Raw genomic sequence first — 17,807 nt, 5'->3', positions numbered from 1 at the left:
GTGTTGATGTCAAGGTTCTTCCCCACCCGCGCTCCCGCCTGTGTTTGTTTACGCGACGTCTTTCCCGCCGACTGCACTTTACTTCACCCCATACCACATCATACAAGCCGATCGTGGTCCATATTGCCGCCACCAGCATGGCCGACAAGGAAAATGTGGCGCCGGTCACCAGTAGTGATCCGCTGCAACGTCTGAGCGCACTTTCACCATCGCTGAAAAAGGCCACCAGGAAAGGTCGAAGTAAGAGCATTGGACCAGGTGCGTTGGACGAGCCAGAAGCACCGAAGCTCAGCGCGAGGGACCGACGGAAATCAGCATTCGTCCCCGCGGCCAAGAGCATACTGTCTAAGGATGAAGAGTCGGCGAGGGCCGCGCGCCGCAAGTCAATGGCCAACAGACGCGTCTCGTTTGCGCCCGAGGCGACTCTGCACACATGGGATATTGTGATGGATCAGCATGAGCACACCACATCTACGGACTCGGACAGTACTACGCGACGTGCCTCTCACTTCAGCTCAGCCTCGGACTCAGATGCCGCTATATATGCACAGGAGGAAGAGGACAGAGAACTGCTCGAATCCGAGGACGACATGAACAGCAAGAGATCCAGACGAAGCTCTGGTATACCACCCATGAATTTCAACAATCCAGAGGATACCTACTCCAGCGGCACGAGCGGAAGTGAAGATGGGTCTGGCAGCGACAACGGGGAAGACGACGCATCGGACGACGAAGGGACTGCCATGAGTCTGAGCGTGGATGACCCTACCCTTGAATCTCATGCAGATAGCGAAGGTAGCACTGGCTCCAGTGAACGTTTGGAAGCCTCACTCAAGGCAGCGGCTCGATTGGCTGGCACGCGTGGGATCGAATACGACGAATTCGGCGACATGTCCATGGAAGTCGCGGATGAGGAAGTCACGAATGCAATGCAACCTTGGGCACTTCGCAATGGACTGGAGAAGATCGGATCAGCCAGTTTAGACCAGGAAAATGTCAATCCGTTTTCTCCGGCTTTCAGCGAGGTAGTGACTGCTCAGCAGGGCACAGTGACAGGCGAGGAAACGCAAGATATGAGCATGGATGTAACGCGAGCTGTTGGAGGCATCATGAATGCGTCTCGATTCGCTGGGCCACAGAGTTCTCCCAGGAGCGAAGGAGATGAAACAATGGATCTCACGCAGGCAGTGGGCCGGATCGCGGGCCAGAAGCGGAGACGTTCAACCACAGAACATGGCTCGCCTGGTGTTGTCGTTGCTCCAGTGCTGTCAAAAAGAAAGCGACCGTCCGCAACCCGCACTTCGATGGGTGACGACACTATGGATCTGACCATGGCCGTTGGTGGCATACAGAGTACGGCAATACCAGATCGTAGGCGCAGTCTACGAGGACGGCGATCGTCGGGAATGGGATCTGATACTTCTGATGCGACGATGGATATCACTCACGCCGTTGGAAGTATCGTGCCCGTTCTGACCGACATTACTGAGAATAGCTTTGCTGGAGACGAGGAGCTATCCATGGAGCTCACCACGGTCATCGGTGGCATCAGAGAACTGTCCAGACCGATGTCCAAGGATGGCTCTCGGCTAGGCACGCCGCAGAGCACGCAAAGCTCGCAACCTCTAGGTACTGTTAACACTACATTAAACGGTCAGGAACCTTTCATGAACACGCCAGATCTAGTCGCGAAACAGCCCCTGGAACCTATGATGGAGTCCGCGAAGCAAGCTTCACCACCCGCTCCAGTTCGTGAAGCAATGTCGCCAATGAGGCTGTCAAGGTCACCGAGGCAGTTTGGCAGCCCAGCGCCGCCCCGACAGCACCTCGGGAGCTCCACACAGTCCAAATCGCGCTCTCCGGGACGCGACGAGGTTACCTACCCAGAGTTGCCCCCCTTGACGCAGAATTCGTCACCTGTGCGGACACCTTCATCCACTCCGCAACAACGACAAGGTCGCAGTAATATTGTGAGCGAGGAGCGCCAGTCTAACATACATGTTGAAGCACCAAATCAGTCCCCGACGAAACCGAAGCAGCGCGGGCCGTCGAGCAAGGAATTTATAAGCACCCCAGAAAAGTTGAATGAATCGCAAGATGACACTCGAACTCTCCATGATTCGCTGAAGCTCATGACTACACCGAGAAAGGAGACCCTCAAGCATGCCACACCGAAGAAGACACCTGCCAGACCGTTGTCTCCTGCGAAGCCTAACACGCCTCGCGGCAGGCCTACTCCACGAGGGAGCGTTACAATCTTGCCATCTCCTGTTAGACATTTGCGCGAGGATTTGGAACGTATTAGAGTGACTGGAGGGCCACAGCAGAAAATCGGCCTTCAAGAGTTTCTTGCCAAAGCCGGCATTCGCTTCATGGACCTCACGACCACCAAAAGGAGGCTGACTGTTGCTCCTCCATCAAAGACCAAAGGCCATACTCAAAGCGAGACGGAAGTAGTCAGTCTGGAGGATGGTGTTGTTGCTGCAGCGTGCACCGTACCTGAACTCGAATTATATCAGCATGCATGCCTTGAACTCAAGCGCTTCACCAAAGAGGGTAAACAAGTCATTACTGAGCTCGAAGACCAGACGTTACGGGCGCAACCGCCTCTTGTTCAATCCTATGCGCATGCCCCGCCGGACAGAAAGCTGACACTCGATGCGCAAATGCGAGATATGAAGACCAATGCTCGGCTCCGGAGCAAAGAGATGTGGTACGCTTGGCGCAGTCAACTGCTCGAGGAGCTCATGGGCGGCTTATCAAAGATTGGCGAAGGGCTCATTCGAGACGATGAAACGTTAGCGCATGCCGAGGAAGTGCTCGATCAAGCGCTACCTCCCTTGTTGACGCAGCACGCGTCGCTACGACAGGATGCTGCTCAGCTCGAGCGGACCGCTAATGCTGTCCCTGAAGGAGAGAAGGAACAGCTCAGTAATACGCGTGAAAGCTTGACCATTGTCAACGCTGAACTAGCTGAAAAGCGAGTTCTGCTCGAGCGCTTGCGGAAAGAAGTTGAGGAGCAAGAGTCTACCATAGAGCACCTACAGGAGAGTAAGGTCGAGTTCGCGGCGGCTATCGAGGAGGCGAATCGCGTCCGCGAAACCTGTAGAGGTATATCAATCGACGAGATTACTGCGCTCCAAGGTAAGTTCGTTTTGCAAGATGGCTGGCAATGTCTCCTTACTAACAATGATTACAACAGAGTCCGTTCGCAAGCTCGAGAAAAGGTATTCGTGGTCCATCTCGTCGGCGTCTGTGGAACCCGAAGCCTTGACCATGACCTATAAGTCCGACATACAGCTCTTCTTCAACCCCAAAGCTTTCAAGACTTTGACCTCGAACATTGAGGCCCGGATACCCAATGCGCCCATCAGCTTAACCTATATCGCCAACGATAGGAAGCCGTTGTCCACCACGCTTCGATTCTTTCTTCAACTATTGAGAGCAAGCCTACAAGGTCTTCCACAGGCAACAACAAGGGTCACGAATCTCCTGGAACTAGTCAGTTCCGGCTGGGACACGGCTTTGCAGGTATCAGAGACAGAACGGCGCCTGAGCATTGAAACCCTGACGACTTCACGTATCATGGGTGATGAGTGTCTCGAAATTGCTGCCGAAGTCTTGCTACCTCAAGTGCGAACCAAGGTCCGCGTTGCCTTTGCGTTGGACGCCAAGACAGAGGAGATTGACGGCCCTGGCAAGCTTGGCCTGAGCACTGCCATCACACCCCGGGTGTATGTGGTATATGGGGAGCAGTACAATGAGCATAATATGACGCAGTACCTGAAGCAGTCTATTGACGGGCATGAAAATTGGGACGAAGGCGTGCGGCTCATGCGAGAAAAGTTGATCGCCAGAGGTCCCAAGGGTGGAGCGAGGAAGTGAGGGTTACATGTATGTACTCTGGTAGTAACCAGGTTGGAGAATGCCGTAGCCCAACGAATTTTATGAAATTGAGAAATGGCCACTTTTTATCGCACTGGCTGGGAGGCAATGGGATTGGTGTGGGCAATATGTTATCTCGGCCTGGTCGACTGATGCTCGTTTTGTGTATGAATACCGCACTCATCATGGCCGCGGGCCTGGCTGCTCGTAAGAGCTCCTGTCTGTATACAAGATGTGAATCTGGGTGGTGTATCATGCTCCCTTGTATCCTATCTCGCTCCGGTTATCATCAATCACCCGCCCATACTCTAGCAAGAGTCTGAAGAACCACGCTTCAAAGTCTTCATTTCTCAGAGCTTTCTGCGCCCAACTCCTGCCATCCTCAGCAACCGACATGGCAAGCTCTTTACCTTCCTCTTCTGCGTCAAAGTATCGAATCGTTTCGAGCACTTCGTCTCCCTTCAAGCTCAGTGGAATAAAATGCACCCATGGTTTGATCCACTCTTCGTGCCATTCCCGGAACACAGCCATTTTGAAAGTCAGGCTATGCGACATCAAAAATGCGTAAAACCTCCCGCTAAACGCGTTTCCGTCGAGATCCAGTAAGTACTTGAAGTTCCACGCGTCTTGCTGGTCAGCAGGTTCCACAATGGTGAAGAATTCTCGCTGAGCGTCACAATCCCCAGGGTCGCATTGTCCCACGTGCGAGAAATGAACATCCATGACATCCTTGAATTCTGGCCGGGGAACTTCTTTCGTCAGCCACTTCTTCAGACCAGGGTTCTCGTCCGTAGCGCCGGCATTGCTGCTCGACAAAATCTTGGCATTGTCCAAAGCATTGACCTTGGCGACAAACTTTTGTCGATGTTGTCTTCTCCACCCCCCAGATCTTGAAAAGCCGCCTGTGGTGCTCCCCCGCCACCAGAGCTTGTTGGCTTTCTTCGACCAATCCATGTCCTTGAGCTCATTGTATGCAACCTTGCCATACCAGTACCACGGACTGGGGTAGGTGATGTCCTGGAAGCTGGACATTTTGCTCTGGCTGAAGATGGGAAAGAGGTCATGGACGACATTGAACGCGTTGGGGCGATCAAAGAAACCGTGCGATTGGCCAAAAGAGGGGGAGTTGCAGATATCGGAGAAGGCAGTCTGGTTGTAGATGAAAGCGAGATCGGAGAGGGCGTAGGCCGTCATATTGTCGGCGAGCAGAGACTCTTCAACACCACGCGCAGGGCTGTCCACTGAGCACGAGAGACGAGAGGGGATCCATGTGGGCTGATGGGCGAAGACATTGAAGCGCGTGGTCTTTACTTCAGCGATGCGCCGTCCGCTCTTCACGTCTTTTGGACGTGCTGAGAAGGCATCTCGGGGCAGCGTTTGCGCTTGCGCAGCCGGAATATTCTGCGTGAGCGCAATCTCTATTAGGCGCGACAGTTCGTCGTGCGGCACGACCACGCGGGGCTCGTCATGCACATTGAACGCCAAGTCCATGTCGGGTAGGTATTCGACAAACTGCTCCATCATGCCCACTGCCGCCTGTTGTAGCCACTCCTGACCGCCTTCCACGTGCACGGCACTGCCCTCGCGAATTAACAGACCCATGAGATTGTTGTCCACAAAGCCCAGCGCCTCCCTCGCCCTTGCCCGGATCGTGGCCGGTTTTAAACCCCAGAAGGGCAGCAGCGAGTGGTAGATGGTGTCGTACTCATCGATGAGCTGCACGCCCTTTCTCTTGGCGAAGTCGTACCATTTATCAAAGTGTGGGGGCGGAGGAACACCGTATCGGCGCTGGTATTCGGTCACGGCCTGCGCCAGTGTCTGGGACTGCGCTTTCAGTTTGGCATCCCATTCCGTCTGAGCGTGTGCGATGAGGTGCTTGACGGGGTGCGTTTGTGCATCGGTGTGAGGCAGCGGCGCGAGCGGTCTCGAGGGGGGCGCGGAGCTCAGCGGCTGCTGGGGAAGAGGGATCGGGGGGACAGCACTCGCGGCGTGAGAGTGGGCGTGCAGAGCAGTAGCGGCGCGGAGCGGCGGTCGAAGGTAGACGACGGCCAAGCAGAGGCAGGACAGGACGACGGCGAGGGCAACGAGTCTCGTCGGGCGCACCCTCATACCCATGCCCAGGCCCAGGCCCATCCTCATCCTGGATCCTGAGGAGGGCGCGCGATATTGTTCATGGAGAAAAGAGATGCATGAGAGGGTACACAGCGCGCCAAACCACAGGCGCGTCGCGGAAAAGCCGAGCAGCAAGCGAGAGGCGACGACGGCGGCAACGGGAATGAAGGTGGTGAGAAAGGCGCCCTGTCGTTGGATCTGCAAAAGGGGTCAGTTTGATCAATTCAGTCCCGGGCGTCCATGTGAATGCGGTGGTAGTGGTGGTGGTGATGGTGGTGGTGCACAGAAAGCAGGTTCTCGTGTTTTCCACTTCTGCCACGGACACGGAGCCCCCGCCGATGTCGCCGACCAGCAGCCCATGCCCATGCTCGTTCTCATGCATGCATCCATCATCCATGCATCCATGAATCCTGCTGCTCTCCGACTACATGTATAAAGATCGAAACTCTCACTCACACACACACACACTCACTTACCATGAGAACTGTGGCGGCAAACACAATCATATGCAGAAGCACCGTACCCAATGCATACATCGTCGACAACACTCCCTGGCTGAGCACATGGCTGATCAAGCCGTAATTGATCAGCCCGCCAAAGTGTACTCCCTCCAGAGTAACGGCCAACGCGGTCGTGATGGCACCGGCTACAGACACATCTCGAAGGACGAATAGCCCTCGCTCGTCGTCTGCCCCCGTCCCGCTGGCAGTCAAGTAGCCCACGGTACCACCGTACTGCTGCTTATGGTGCCGCGACACGTCTTGAGCTCGCTCAATCAATTGAAATGCCAGGGCTTCGCACACCGCGTGCGACAAGCCCAGAGCGATCTCCGTCGTCGACCCAGCATGAGCGTGGACGGATACCAAGCCTGACAACGTCAGAGCAAGCAGAGTAGTCTTGCAGCCACTGCTTGGTGATCGATCGAAGCCTGCTTTCGTGGGACTCGCGGAAGAAGGACTGTGGTGGTGTCGAGCTTTGGGCCACTCTTCCAGTATGTGTCCTCTGGCGGTCACGTAGATCAGAGCCGGGAGCAAGACCTAGTCGCACGTCTCAGTCAGAGCTCTGCCCGTGTTGTCATCATTGTCTGTTGACCTTTGCCCACCAAATCCCACTACTTCCATCCACTGCTCTTTCGCACACTCGCGCCAGAGCCAGTAATGCTCCCGCAGTCCATGCTGTATACCGCGAGGACGACCCATGCCCATGCAGCAGTGATCGCGGCCCTGTCTTTAGCGTGGTGTACGTGCAGATGCCCAGCCATGCCACGGCACTGGTCAGCAGGGAATGCTTGATCGACGTGAGGAAGTAGGAGAGAATCGAGGCCAAGAGCAAAGCGACATCGTGCTGGTAGCGCAATAGCAGCGAAAGCATACTAATTCCGATGTTATTGTCGCTTCGTCATTGGTGTCTCGGGCATTATTTGTCAGTTTCGGGGAGGAGGAGGAGGAGGAGGTGGAGGAGGAGGAGGTAGGGTGTAGGTAGGAGGTAAGAGGAACAAAAGGTAAGGTAGGTAGGTAAGGGTAGGTGCCTTAGGTTCAATGCGTGCACAAGGGATGTGTGGGCGATGGGAATGTGGGTCGTTTGTACATGTAACTACTAAGTCCACCCTGGCAATTTACCTGACCTCACATCGCATGTGTCGCACACAATCTATACCTCTCACAAAATCCTCAAAATGGGGAGCAAGAGCTGCGAGAAACAGGGAGCTCCGCCAGTGTTTCTGTCCTTCTATCTGTTATATACTACTCACTCACACAACCCCCCCATGACATGGGTGGGTCCAACCAAGTAAAAAAGGGTATCATCAAAAGAGACACACACGCCTCAACGCCATCGCTCTTCTGCTCGCAATCTTCGCAGAGTCAAAGCTTACTCTAACCTCGGCATCATCCCGCCGACCTCTGTGCGCAAATCTTGTCCTCACTTCTCGCTGTTGCCCTCAAACAATGACCCTTGTCGCAAACACCATTCCCACATACGCATACCCTCGTCCCTACGTCTGTCGCCGTTCTTTGTAACAACTGAACACAACACTAGTTGCTTCCCGCCTGGTTATGCGACCCAAAAAAGTCGTTCTCGAGGAAATCCCTCACCGGCGCGTCCCATGCCTCTTCCACTGCCTTTCTCTTTCTCGGACTGCTCGCATCCTTCACATCGCCCTCCTGCGACCCCATCATGTCCTTGATCTGAGTGTACATGGGCATCATGCTCGCTGCAATCCCGCATTCTCCCGTGCCAAACGCATCCCACGCGTCGTTCTCGCAGCTGATGATGAACCGCATTGTATCACTCTGGCTCACATCGCTGGCATGGCTGCTCTGCGACCCATCACTGGGCGTACGCTCAGGTGACGAGTCCGTCAACTCCGGCGCGTCCGACAGTCGCCATGAGCTCAGGTCGCCTTCCACCGGCTCCCACGCTGCGCCCATCCGCGCCATTTCTTCGATGCTTTCAAACGACATCTGGTTCGAGTCCATGCCAAAGAGATCCATGCCATCGGGACCGTCGCCGGAGAGACCGAAGTCGAACATGTCGACGTCGTCGTCTTCGTGCATCTCTGCGCCAGGCACACTTGGCTCGACCGGAAGGACGGGAAGGTTCAGCTTCTTTGTCATTGTCGCTTGCATCGTCTCCTCCTCCTCAATCTCTTTGACCTTATCGCTATGCACGTCAGCCTCAGTCTGCTTCTTGCCGGGCTTCTGTTGACTCGGTGTAGGCACGGTGGTCTTGTTGCGTGCATCTTCGCCTGCTTTGGTGGCTTCCTTCGGCGACGCAGCCTTGACACTGAAACGTGGCTTTGTCGGAGGAATGGCAACAGAAGTGCCTTTGGCGTCAGACACAGTCGCTTTGAGGCCGGCGTTGCCCTGATCATCGACGTCCAGTGCCATTGTGGCATTTGCGAGGAAGAAGGCCAGAGGGTCCTCAATCGGCTGGTGCTCAGCCTTGTCGTGGTCCTCAAGCTGAGCTTCAGTATCGAAGCCATGCAAGGAATATTCACAGGCAAGGTCTTTGCATCGAAATCTCTTCGCCTCTGCTTCGCGATCCGCCTCAGCCTTGAGCTGCTGCTGAGTCTTTCTCGTCTGCTCGGGACTTTGTTGTGCCTTGCCACTGGCGATAGCGGGGCTCGCACCAGCAGTTGCGGGAGTGCCAGTCTGCGCAGCAGGTGTCGAAACTTGGCTACCAGGCTGGTTGGGCTTGCGCTTCTTTTGAGGCGGGAACTTGAGCTTGTCTTGGGTGAGACCAGGCTGCTCATGTGCGTACATTGGCACACCAGGACTCTGAGCGGCCCAATCGAACTTCTTCTCATCCGTCGGCGCCGGTGGAGCTTTAATATTTGATGCCTTCCGACTATGCCCTTGTTGTGAAGCGGCCGGTGCCATGGCAGGGGCCGCAGGCTGCTGGTCTTTGATTGCAGCCCCCTTCTGAGCTTGCATACGCATTTGCATGCTCTTAAAATCGTTCATGTACGTTGCCACGGTCCGCTCCATCTCCTGCAGCTGCTGCAGTGTTACCGAGTAAAACTCGTTCACCGTACCATGCTCATCTTTGCAATTCTGTGCGACAATCATCTTGGTGCGAGCAATGTCCTTGATTTGTTGTTCCATTCCCCAGGTCATGGCCGCAAGAAAAGTTTGTTGCATCGTCATCACTGGCTTCCAAAGTCGTGCCAGTGATGACCGAACTCTCTCGCGTCCTTCTGCATCCAAATTGACAGGGGGTCCTTTGCGCGTGGAGCTCTGAATCTCGCGCATGATAGCGCCTAATTTCTGGCCGAGATTCTGCTGCGCCTCGGAGCCATTCGCTGGCATACCAGTGCTCGGGTTGCCTGTCGCGTTCACACCACCCTGTGCTCTCCGCAGAGCCTCGATTTGCTGCCGCTTCTGCGTCCAGGCGGCCTTCTGCTCTGGTGTTAATTGCGCGATCTGCTCCTGTGTCGGCATCCGCTGCTGCGAGTGCGAAGCTTGCATTGGAGGGGCTTGCGGGGCCTGCTGCTGCATCGCTGGGTTGGAGATTTCGATCACATCGTCGTTCGCCTGTTGAGATGGCTTTTGGCCCACGGTAGCTTGATGCTGTCCCGGCTGGGGCATACGCTGTTGGGGCTGAGCGCCATTGGGCATGTTTGCCTGCGGGGGTCGCGGAATCTGCGGATTTTGACCTGGTGGCCTCTGTCCCTGCTGCATTTGCGCCTGCCGCAGCCGTTCTAGCCTGTAGCTCGCCATGACTTGTCTGACTTGGTCGTCTGTGAGTCCTTGAGCGCGCTGGCCGGCCTGCATTCGCCATTTCTGCATGTCCTCTGGTGAGATGGATCGTAGTATGTTAGCATGCAAGGCCTGCTGCTGGGTGGGATTACTGCCGGGCGTAGCATTTGGCTGGGGAGCTTGCATCATTGGTGCGGGAGGCACCATCTGCGCGGGCGGAGCTTGCGAACCACCAGTCATCCCCGGTTGCTGCATATTGTTTACGAGCATTGATTGTTGGTTGTTCTGGCCCTGTTCCTGAGCCCGCTTCTGGTAGAGCAGCGAGTGCATGGCAGTGTTGACCTCTTGCGGATGAGACTGATACCATTGTTGCTGCAGGTGCCGAAGCTTTTCCTGCGTCTGTGGAGGTACCACGGATGCGTTTTGTGCAATGTGCTGCTTCAGATCAATCCATTTCTGCACTTGTGGCGGTACGGAAATGGATAGGGCGGAAAGCACAGACCTCGGAAATGGTTTCGAATCCAGAATCTGTTGCCTCATGTGTGCCATTTGTTGCGTCTGCTGCGTCGGTTGCTGGCGTTGCATCGTGTTGGGTTGGTTCATCTGCATGTTCGGGTGGTCCGGCGGTAGCTGGGAATTGAAGCCTGGCATAGCATTACCCATCTGCTGCTGCAGCATGTTCGACTGTTGCTGCCCACCTTGCATCGGCATGCCAGGTGGATTCATCGGACCTGGCTGGCCTAGGCCACTCGGTAACTTGTTGGCATTGGCGAGCCTTGCCAGCATCGCTTGCATCTGCTCAGGGGGCATCGACGTGAGCCGTGCACGATATTCAGGCGGTACCCGTTGCAGCAAACTGTGGATTGCGTTCTGCGGTATCATCTGCTGTGTCTGATGATTGTGCAACTGGTTGTTCTGGTTCACCATGTTTTGATGATGCTGCATGAGCTGGTTGGCGCCATTCATTGGAGTCTGAGGCATGGGTTGCTGTCGATTCGGTTGTGGGGTGCCCGGAGTGATCTGTCCTGGTGGCACCATTGGTCTATTCAGCATCGACATGGCCGGGCTAGGCGCGGCGCCACCGTTAAAAGCATTTTGCGCATGTAAACCGCCTGGCTGTCCCGTAAGTGGACCCTGTTGCATTCGAGCTGCTTGCATGGCATGCTGCTGTGCCAACATCTGTTTTTGCAGTCGATCTTGCTGCTGCGGGTTCCTTTGCTGATTGTAAAACGTGGCTTGCTGCTGGCCGATAGAGTTATTGTTACTCTGTCCGCCGGCGGAGCCTTGGTTGTTCAGCATTTGTGGATTTATGCTCTGATTATTGCCAAGCCCCATGTTGAAGCTGTTGGAGTTGTTATTACTGGCCGGAACGACCTGCTCGCCGGCATCCTGTAACTTGAGTGCATTGGCCTGCTGGCCGAGTATACCAGACACATCAAAGTTCTGTCCGCCAGCTTGAGATGGCGGTCGCTGCTGCGGAGCGTTATTGCCCATTTGCGTATTCATATTGCCATTCGCTGGGACGCCAGGATTCTGTTGAATGCGCTGGCCCTGAATTTTCGCAAATTGTTCCTGGGCCCTTTTGATGCAAAATTGCATCACAGGATCGCGACGGCTCTGTTGCATCATCTGGAGTTGCTGTTCAGACATCTGTGAAACCAACTTTTGGCGCATGTTTCTTTTTTGGTCCTCCGAGATCTGGTCGTACATTTGTCGTGCCCGCCCTGTGATCATAGCCTGCATATTCGGCCCTGATTGCGCTTGGCCACCTTGTGCCATGTTTGACGCCTGCTGCTGCGGGCCTGCCTGGTTGATCGCGTTTTGCTGTTGCTGCTGGACCTGCTGTTGTTGTTGCTGTTGCTGCTGCTGCGATTGCTGTCGTGATATCTGGAGCGCCGAGGGGTCCAGTGTTCCCGCCTGGCCTGGCATATTCACGGGCGATGGCTGCATCTGGCGCGCCAGCTGTGCCGGAAATAGTCCGTTCTGCCCATTCATCGGATTGTTCGAGAAGCCCAGGCCGCTCATACCATTCATGCCGTTCATGTTGTTGCCCATATTCTGCATGTTCGACATGTTGCCCATATTTGGCAATCCAGCCATCATATTCCCTTGGCGCATCATACCGTTGTTGGGCATCTGACCGTTTGGCATCGCACCAGCCACGCCCAGAGGAATGTTACCCGCGTGCTGACTACGGCGCTGGCGGATCTCGTTCAGCTTCTGCTCCATGCGCTCGACGTACTGCTCCTTGTTTTGAGATTCTTCAAATGTGCGCACTTCCCATTTCTGTGCAATTCCCATGCAGATATTGATATCCGGGTTAATTAGGCGGAGGTGGCTGACTCTGGAAGAGAGAGGTAAAGTTAGCGCAAGGCCATACGTGTGGATAGGGGGCGGTGTGTTGAGTGTGCCGAGAGAAATGATGATTGCAGGTCAGGTTGTCACGAAGTGGGGCAGATGGCCTCCTCAGGCTGAACTGTAGCGCCAAGTGCGGTGAATTTCGAGAGGTGGATGGAGGAGAGTACATGTAGGTTAGGTCAGGTAGGTAAGGTAGGTAGGAACTTACAGCTGCATGATGCGAGTTGCGCGGTCACCGATAGGATGCGACTGTTGCCAGCCGCCCACGAACTTGTGCATATTCTTCTTGAGTTCCTGTGCAATGTTCGCGTACATTTGCTGCGACTGATTGCCAGGCTGCGGGCGCTGCATGCCGCCGCCGCCGCCCATGCCCATACCCATGGGGTTCATGCCGTTCGGCAGCATCATGTTGTTGCCGTTGTTATTCTGCTGCTCCATGGCGACAACAGCCTGCACTCGAAGGTGCACGTCGCGCCAGGGATGCCTCTGTTGCTGCCACTATCAGTCTTCGGTGGGCGGGGCCTGTTGTTCAGCTCGTTTGCGTATCGACATTCGGCGGGCGAGGTGTCGCAAGTGGCAGAGGGGGCGGGCAGTCGAGGTGGAGCCGATGCTAGAGTCGAGGTCGGTGTCGGTGGCGATGTTGGTAGTGGTGGTGAATGGATTGTATTGTCAGTGCGGTCGAGGTGGAGCGGAAGAAGGCGGGCGTCAGGTGCGAAGGTGGTGGTACCGCCAACGGGACGCTGGTCGTGTCAGCTGGTGCGGGAACGGCTTGCAATTATCCCCCGCTGCGTACAGTGCGTAGGTAGATTTCAACTGGAGAGTGCTTGACAGTGGTGGTGGTTCGTCCGGGCCAGACGTCGTGGTGTTAGGCACTGGCGTTGGTAGGAGGTGGAGGTACCTATTGTGAGCACAGGTTGTTCTCGACTCCCTCTGTCCTCTTGCTGCCGTTCTGTCGTACTGGCGCGCGCTCTCTCTCACTCTCTCCCACACACACACGTGCACTCTCTTGCTCATACACAACCCCCACACCCAAGTTCACACTCTCGCTATCTGTCTCTCGCTCTCTCTTCCCCTCGCTCTCTCCCTCTCTCTCTGTCTCTCTCTCTCTCTCTCTCTCTCTCTCGCTGTGTGTCAGTCTGTTGTCCGGGATTTTCGGGGCTCACACAAAGAAGGAAAAAAGCGTGCCGCAATTCTACGTTTGGTAGAGATAAAGAGAAACGAGCACCAACGACCAGCGACCGTCAAGGTCTGCTGCTGCCGCCAGAAGAGAGAGCGCGACAGAGGTCGGCGGCTCAACAAGGTTGTGGTAGGGTTGGGCGCTAGTCTTTGGAGCTAAACGATGATCCCAGTTCTCTTTGATGGGACGACCTCCAGACGTGAAGGCAATCAGGACTACCACCTACAGTGCCCCGATCTCAATCAAAGCTTAGGTCAAGCACTTTGATCATGGCGGTGACGATGGTGATTATACGAATGATGTCTCTATAGTGATAGATGTACCATCTATAGCGACGGGAAGATGCACTGGACAGTCCTCGAGCAGACCAGACCAGACCAGACCAGCCAGCACACCAGACGCCGTCTCACATAAAGACGCCAGAAGATGATCCCTGCAGGGACCGACCGTCCGGCGTCATCTTCGCTCTTTGGACAGGCACCACAGCGAGCCAGTACGTGGAAGACCATGGCCATGTACATGTTATATATCGAGGGACGCTCCTGGTGATATGCGTGTCCACGACAGACACTTCGCCACTCAGATAGACACACACACACACACATACAGTCACAGTGCGGAGCGTGACCATGGCACTGAGAGAAGATGCCTGGTAGAAGCACAGCCAACTCGCGTCACACGCCTCGCTACAGCCACGGGAAGACGGGTAAGCTATGCAAGGGCCGTCGGCCTGTTCGAACGAGGGTATTGTTCCAGGGTTTCAGAAACCCCCCCATGCCCTGTTTCGTCAAGGGAACCTACGCCCAAACTGCCGGCGGTTTATTCCTGTAGAAATGATTATAAAAGCAAAACGTCAAGGAGTGCGAAGGACACTGGCAAAGCTGAAGAATTCCTCCCACTCATGTGCACGCTGTATTGAGGCAATGCGCCCAGGACATCAGGTATGTAGTGGTACCTCCTAGGTGAGGATGATCGAAGCAGAGCTGCACGGGCACTTTCGGGGTTCGTCTCGCCGAGATCCGACGTGCCGCATCCATACAAACACCCGGTCGTAGGTTGGTGGCGGCTTCGACTGTTGGTTATTAGTGGCAGGACAAAGCGTGCTCGCGACTAGAATAACTGCCTTCAATGGAGGATGCAATAATCATATAGAGGTATCTTCAGATACAGTCGTCGAGCTGCAGAATGATGTATTCAGAGAGCCCATGTTTAGCCCCATGCTACAAGCCCTTCTCGCGTTATGCTCGTAATGGCCGCCTCAAATCGCAAAGGTGCCCGCGGTTGAGATCTCGATCATGCTGACCCGCTTACAATGAGGATGGAGGGAGGGTGATCATGAGGGTGGGTAAGGTAGGTGGTCATACCTCCTACTACATCCCAAGTATGTACGACACCGCCAGGAGAGCATTTTAGTGAGGAGCGGTGATCAGCCTACCGGCAGGGTGATTTGCATAGCGTACAAGCGACCCAGAGATCTGTCCTCGAGCGAGACAGAACAGACATCCATTGTCGCCATGGAGTGTCAATGACATACCTCCAGGTAGGGAAGGAAGCTATCAACGGCCGGTGACCGTTCCTGTTTTCGGCTCTGCCCATCTACTAGTACCTCCGTACGTCCTACCTAGGAGATATCACTGACTACAGGTACTTTACGGCACTTGTATCCAAGCTGGGCGATGGACCCGTGGACGATGAGCTGAAGTCCCATATGGTGAAGGCCTCGTTGCCTACACAGGGTCTACCAACTGCAGTATGGCAACTAATAAGAATACCTCCTACCTCCTAATCTGGAGGCTCTGTCAGAAGGATTCCAGCCAGTTCTTGCGCGACCATCTCGACCTCTCAGCCTCCCGGGCTGTGCGCTAGGAGCTAGCTGCGCCCTTCGCCCGTTTTCTGCAAGCTTACCGTCCGGCTTATGCTGATGTTCTCCACCAGTACCTCCTTAGGTAAGTATACTGAGTTCAGAAATGCGATCGTCGCTACACATACAATATGTCCATGCAGTTGCGGATCGAATGGAAATTTAAGCTGGCTGTCCTGCACTTGTGGCTGCACCACAGATAAGGTAGATGAGCGGTTGGAGTCGGCTGAGGTGTATTGTGCTGTACTGTAGTGTACTGCCATCAGCGATCCCAGCACTGGTGCACAATTTAATTGTCAGGTATCTGCGTCCTCTGAGTTTCTAACAACTTCACGCAGTATTTTCTAGTTCAACAGCAATGAATTTATCATGAGTCGTGGGTTACATGTCTCGTCGTTCGCTGCCCGGAAGCACTACGCCATTTGCTCGCTCATGACTGGAGAATCATCTCATCACGTAAGCGGTGGGCGGCGTCATCGCCGGGATATGAAAAATTGCATGTGAATACAGGTTACATTAGGAGGTAGCTACCTCCTATGATGGTCGAGACCTCGGAGTGGAGTGGATGAGGAGGAGGAGGAGGAGGAGGAGGAGGAGGAGGAGGAGGAGGAGGATAAGGTACAGTAGTGAACAATGGAACTAACTGGCTCTGGAGTGAGAGTGGAGGATGGAACGGGTGTGGAGGGGAGTGGAAGTGGGAGTGGGAGGGGACTCTGTCTCGGAGCTCTCTCTGTCGTTGTCCTGGTCACTCACAGGTAGGAGACTACCTCCTCGGTGGTAGGTGGTCTCGTCAACTCTTACCTCCGACTTTCTCCCTGCTGGAGCCTGGGAACATGTATTGTAGGTACAATAGGTACCACCTTCTTAGTAACATGCCATGCCTCGTACTCGTAGTATTCCTTCTGTCTTCATCAAGTCCTGCCTCCGCCCCACTTCCACCTCTCCCTTAGTTCTTCTACCATTTACGCCCTGCTTGTTCGCATCGTCGACCACCAGCTTCCACCACCGCCTCCCTCACCGCCTCTCTTACCGCCGTGCACTTTTCACATCCGCCACCATGTCGTCCGCAACCACCTTCTACGACTTCACGCCCAAGGACAAGCGGGGTCAGCAGTTCCCACTGTCCGACCTGCGGGGCAAGGTTGTGCTGGTCGTCAATACCGCATCCAAGTGCGGCTTCACGCCCCAGTTTGAGGGTCTTGAAAAACTCTACAAAGGTGAGTAAGGTACCCAAACGTTGTATACTTGAGAGGTAGGAGGTAGGAGGATCATCAGATTGAACTCTCGTGCATCCCCCACCCGACTGGCCCGTCCGCCACCCGCTGACGCACGCATCCGCCACAGAACTGAAGCCAAAGCACGACGACTTCGAGATCATCGGTTTCCCCTGCAACCAGTTCGGTGGTCAGGACCCTGGCAGTGACGACGAGATTCAGAGCTTCTGTCAGCTCAACTACGGCGTCACCTTCCCCGTCCTGGGCAAGACCAATGTCAACGGAGACAACGCCGAGCCCGTATGGGAGTGGATGAAGGCGGAGAAGCCGGGCCTTTTGGGTCTGAAGCGGATCAAGTGGAACTTTGAGAAGTTCTTGATCGGAAGAGATGGACACGTCAAGCAGCGATGGGCGAGCACCTCTGCCCCGGAGAAGATTCAGAAAGATATCCTGGCTGCCTTGAACGAGAAGGCTTGAGGAGCGGAGCAAGGTAGTAGATGCAAGACAGGACGACAGATGGGAAAGACTGGCTGAAGTGGTCATTATAACACACCGGGAAGCGAGGAGAAAAGTAACGGGAACTTCCTTCTATGCGCTCATTCAAGCGTAGGTAGGTGGTATCAATACCGCGAGCTGGCCTAGCTGAATGTTGACGCCGTATTTCCAGCGCCGTTCAGCGCGTGATAGAGTATTACACATGCAGCCAATGCTGCCATCAACTCCACGATTCTTCTCGCTCATTGAACACACCTGCTTCTGAGTAGCAATGCTCGCTTGTAAAGATCTCAAGGTGGACATTCAGCTGCACCAAGCGTGATTACAATCCTGCCACTCCTGACACTGCGAGCTCCCTTACTTAGGGTACTGTGCTTCAACATGTATACATCTTCTATGTGAAATACCACGTTTCTTGAGATAGTGCTCGTGTCTCCTCGTTGCCGAAGGGCAACCGAAGGAAATTTGTTATATGTAGATGTGTTCATCTTCTGCGGTATCGGAGA

General features: G+C 54.8%; 4 protein-coding genes across 4 annotated transcripts; 2 read left to right on the top strand and 2 right to left on the bottom strand.

The window, feature by feature from the left end:
* Positions 1-113: 113 nt before the first annotated feature.
* SEPMUDRAFT_129805 (glycosyltransferase family 90 protein) lies at positions 114-7,211 on the bottom strand. The gene is made up of 3 exons (XM_016902309.1): positions 6,474-7,211; positions 3,203-6,195; positions 114-3,144 (listed from the first exon to the last, which is right to left on the bottom strand). Exons 1-2 carry the CDS (start codon positions 6,531-6,533, stop codon positions 4,138-4,140), a joined length of 2,118 nt encoding a protein of 705 aa, XP_016765083.1. The 5' UTR covers positions 6,534-7,211; the 3' UTR covers positions 114-3,144; positions 3,203-4,137.
* On the top strand, positions 114-7,211 carry SEPMUDRAFT_146079 (Spc7-domain-containing protein). Its single transcript, XM_016903443.1, has 3 exons — positions 114-3,144; positions 3,203-6,195; positions 6,474-7,211. The coding sequence occupies exons 1-2, from the start codon at positions 138-140 to the stop codon at positions 3,883-3,885; spliced, it is 3,690 nt and encodes a 1,229-aa protein (XP_016765084.1). The 5' UTR covers positions 114-137; the 3' UTR covers positions 3,886-6,195; positions 6,474-7,211.
* Positions 7,212-7,706: 495 nt separating this feature from the next.
* Positions 7,707-13,678, bottom strand: SEPMUDRAFT_146077 (uncharacterized protein). Its single transcript, XM_016903442.1, has 3 exons — positions 13,348-13,678; positions 12,763-13,294; positions 7,707-12,540 (listed from the first exon to the last, which is right to left on the bottom strand). The coding sequence occupies exons 2-3, from the start codon at positions 12,990-12,992 to the stop codon at positions 8,031-8,033; spliced, it is 4,740 nt and encodes a 1,579-aa protein (XP_016765082.1). The 5' UTR covers positions 12,993-13,294; positions 13,348-13,678; the 3' UTR covers positions 7,707-8,030.
* Positions 13,679-16,494: 2,816 nt separating this feature from the next.
* SEPMUDRAFT_146076 (glutathione peroxidase 1) lies at positions 16,495-17,529 on the top strand. The gene is made up of 2 exons (XM_016903441.1): positions 16,495-16,809; positions 16,937-17,529. The coding sequence occupies exons 1-2, from the start codon at positions 16,650-16,652 to the stop codon at positions 17,281-17,283; spliced, it is 507 nt and encodes a 168-aa protein (XP_016765081.1). The 5' UTR covers positions 16,495-16,649; the 3' UTR covers positions 17,284-17,529.
* Positions 17,530-17,807: the final 278 nt, after the last annotated feature.

The sequence above is a fragment of the Sphaerulina musiva genome (genome assembly GCF_000320565.1).
Source record: "Sphaerulina musiva SO2202 unplaced genomic scaffold SEPMUscaffold_1, whole genome shotgun sequence".
In the NCBI taxonomy this organism is placed as follows: domain Eukaryota; kingdom Fungi; phylum Ascomycota; class Dothideomycetes; order Mycosphaerellales; family Mycosphaerellaceae; genus Sphaerulina; species Sphaerulina musiva.
The sequence above is the reverse complement of the archived record's forward strand: the minus strand, read 5'-3'. Positions and strand labels throughout refer to the sequence as shown.

Coding starts and splice junctions, on each gene's coding strand:
- SEPMUDRAFT_146079 (XM_016903443.1), top strand. CDS start 138: ATGGCCGACAAGGAAAATGTGGCGCCGGTCACCAGTAGTGATCCGCTG. Junction 3,145..3,202: donor CGAGATTACTGCGCTCCAAG/GTAAGTTCGTTT, acceptor TGATTACAACAG/AGTCCGTTCGCAAGCTCGAG.
- SEPMUDRAFT_129805 (XM_016902309.1), bottom strand. CDS start 6,533: ATGTATGCATTGGGTACGGTGCTTCTGCATATGATTGTGTTTGCCGCC. Junction 6,196..6,473: donor TTGCCGCCACAGTTCTCATG/GTAAGTGAGTGT, acceptor CCCCTTTTGCAG/ATCCAACGACAGGGCGCCTT.
- SEPMUDRAFT_146077 (XM_016903442.1), bottom strand. CDS start 12,992: ATGGAGCAGCAGAATAACAACGGCAACAACATGATGCTGCCGAACGGC. Junction 12,541..12,762: donor GCAACTCGCATCATGCAGCT/GTAAGTTCCTAC, acceptor TCTCTCTTCCAG/AGTCAGCCACCTCCGCCTAA.
- SEPMUDRAFT_146076 (XM_016903441.1), top strand. CDS start 16,650: ATGTCGTCCGCAACCACCTTCTACGACTTCACGCCCAAGGACAAGCGG. Junction 16,810..16,936: donor TCTTGAAAAACTCTACAAAG/GTGAGTAAGGTA, acceptor CATCCGCCACAG/AACTGAAGCCAAAGCACGAC.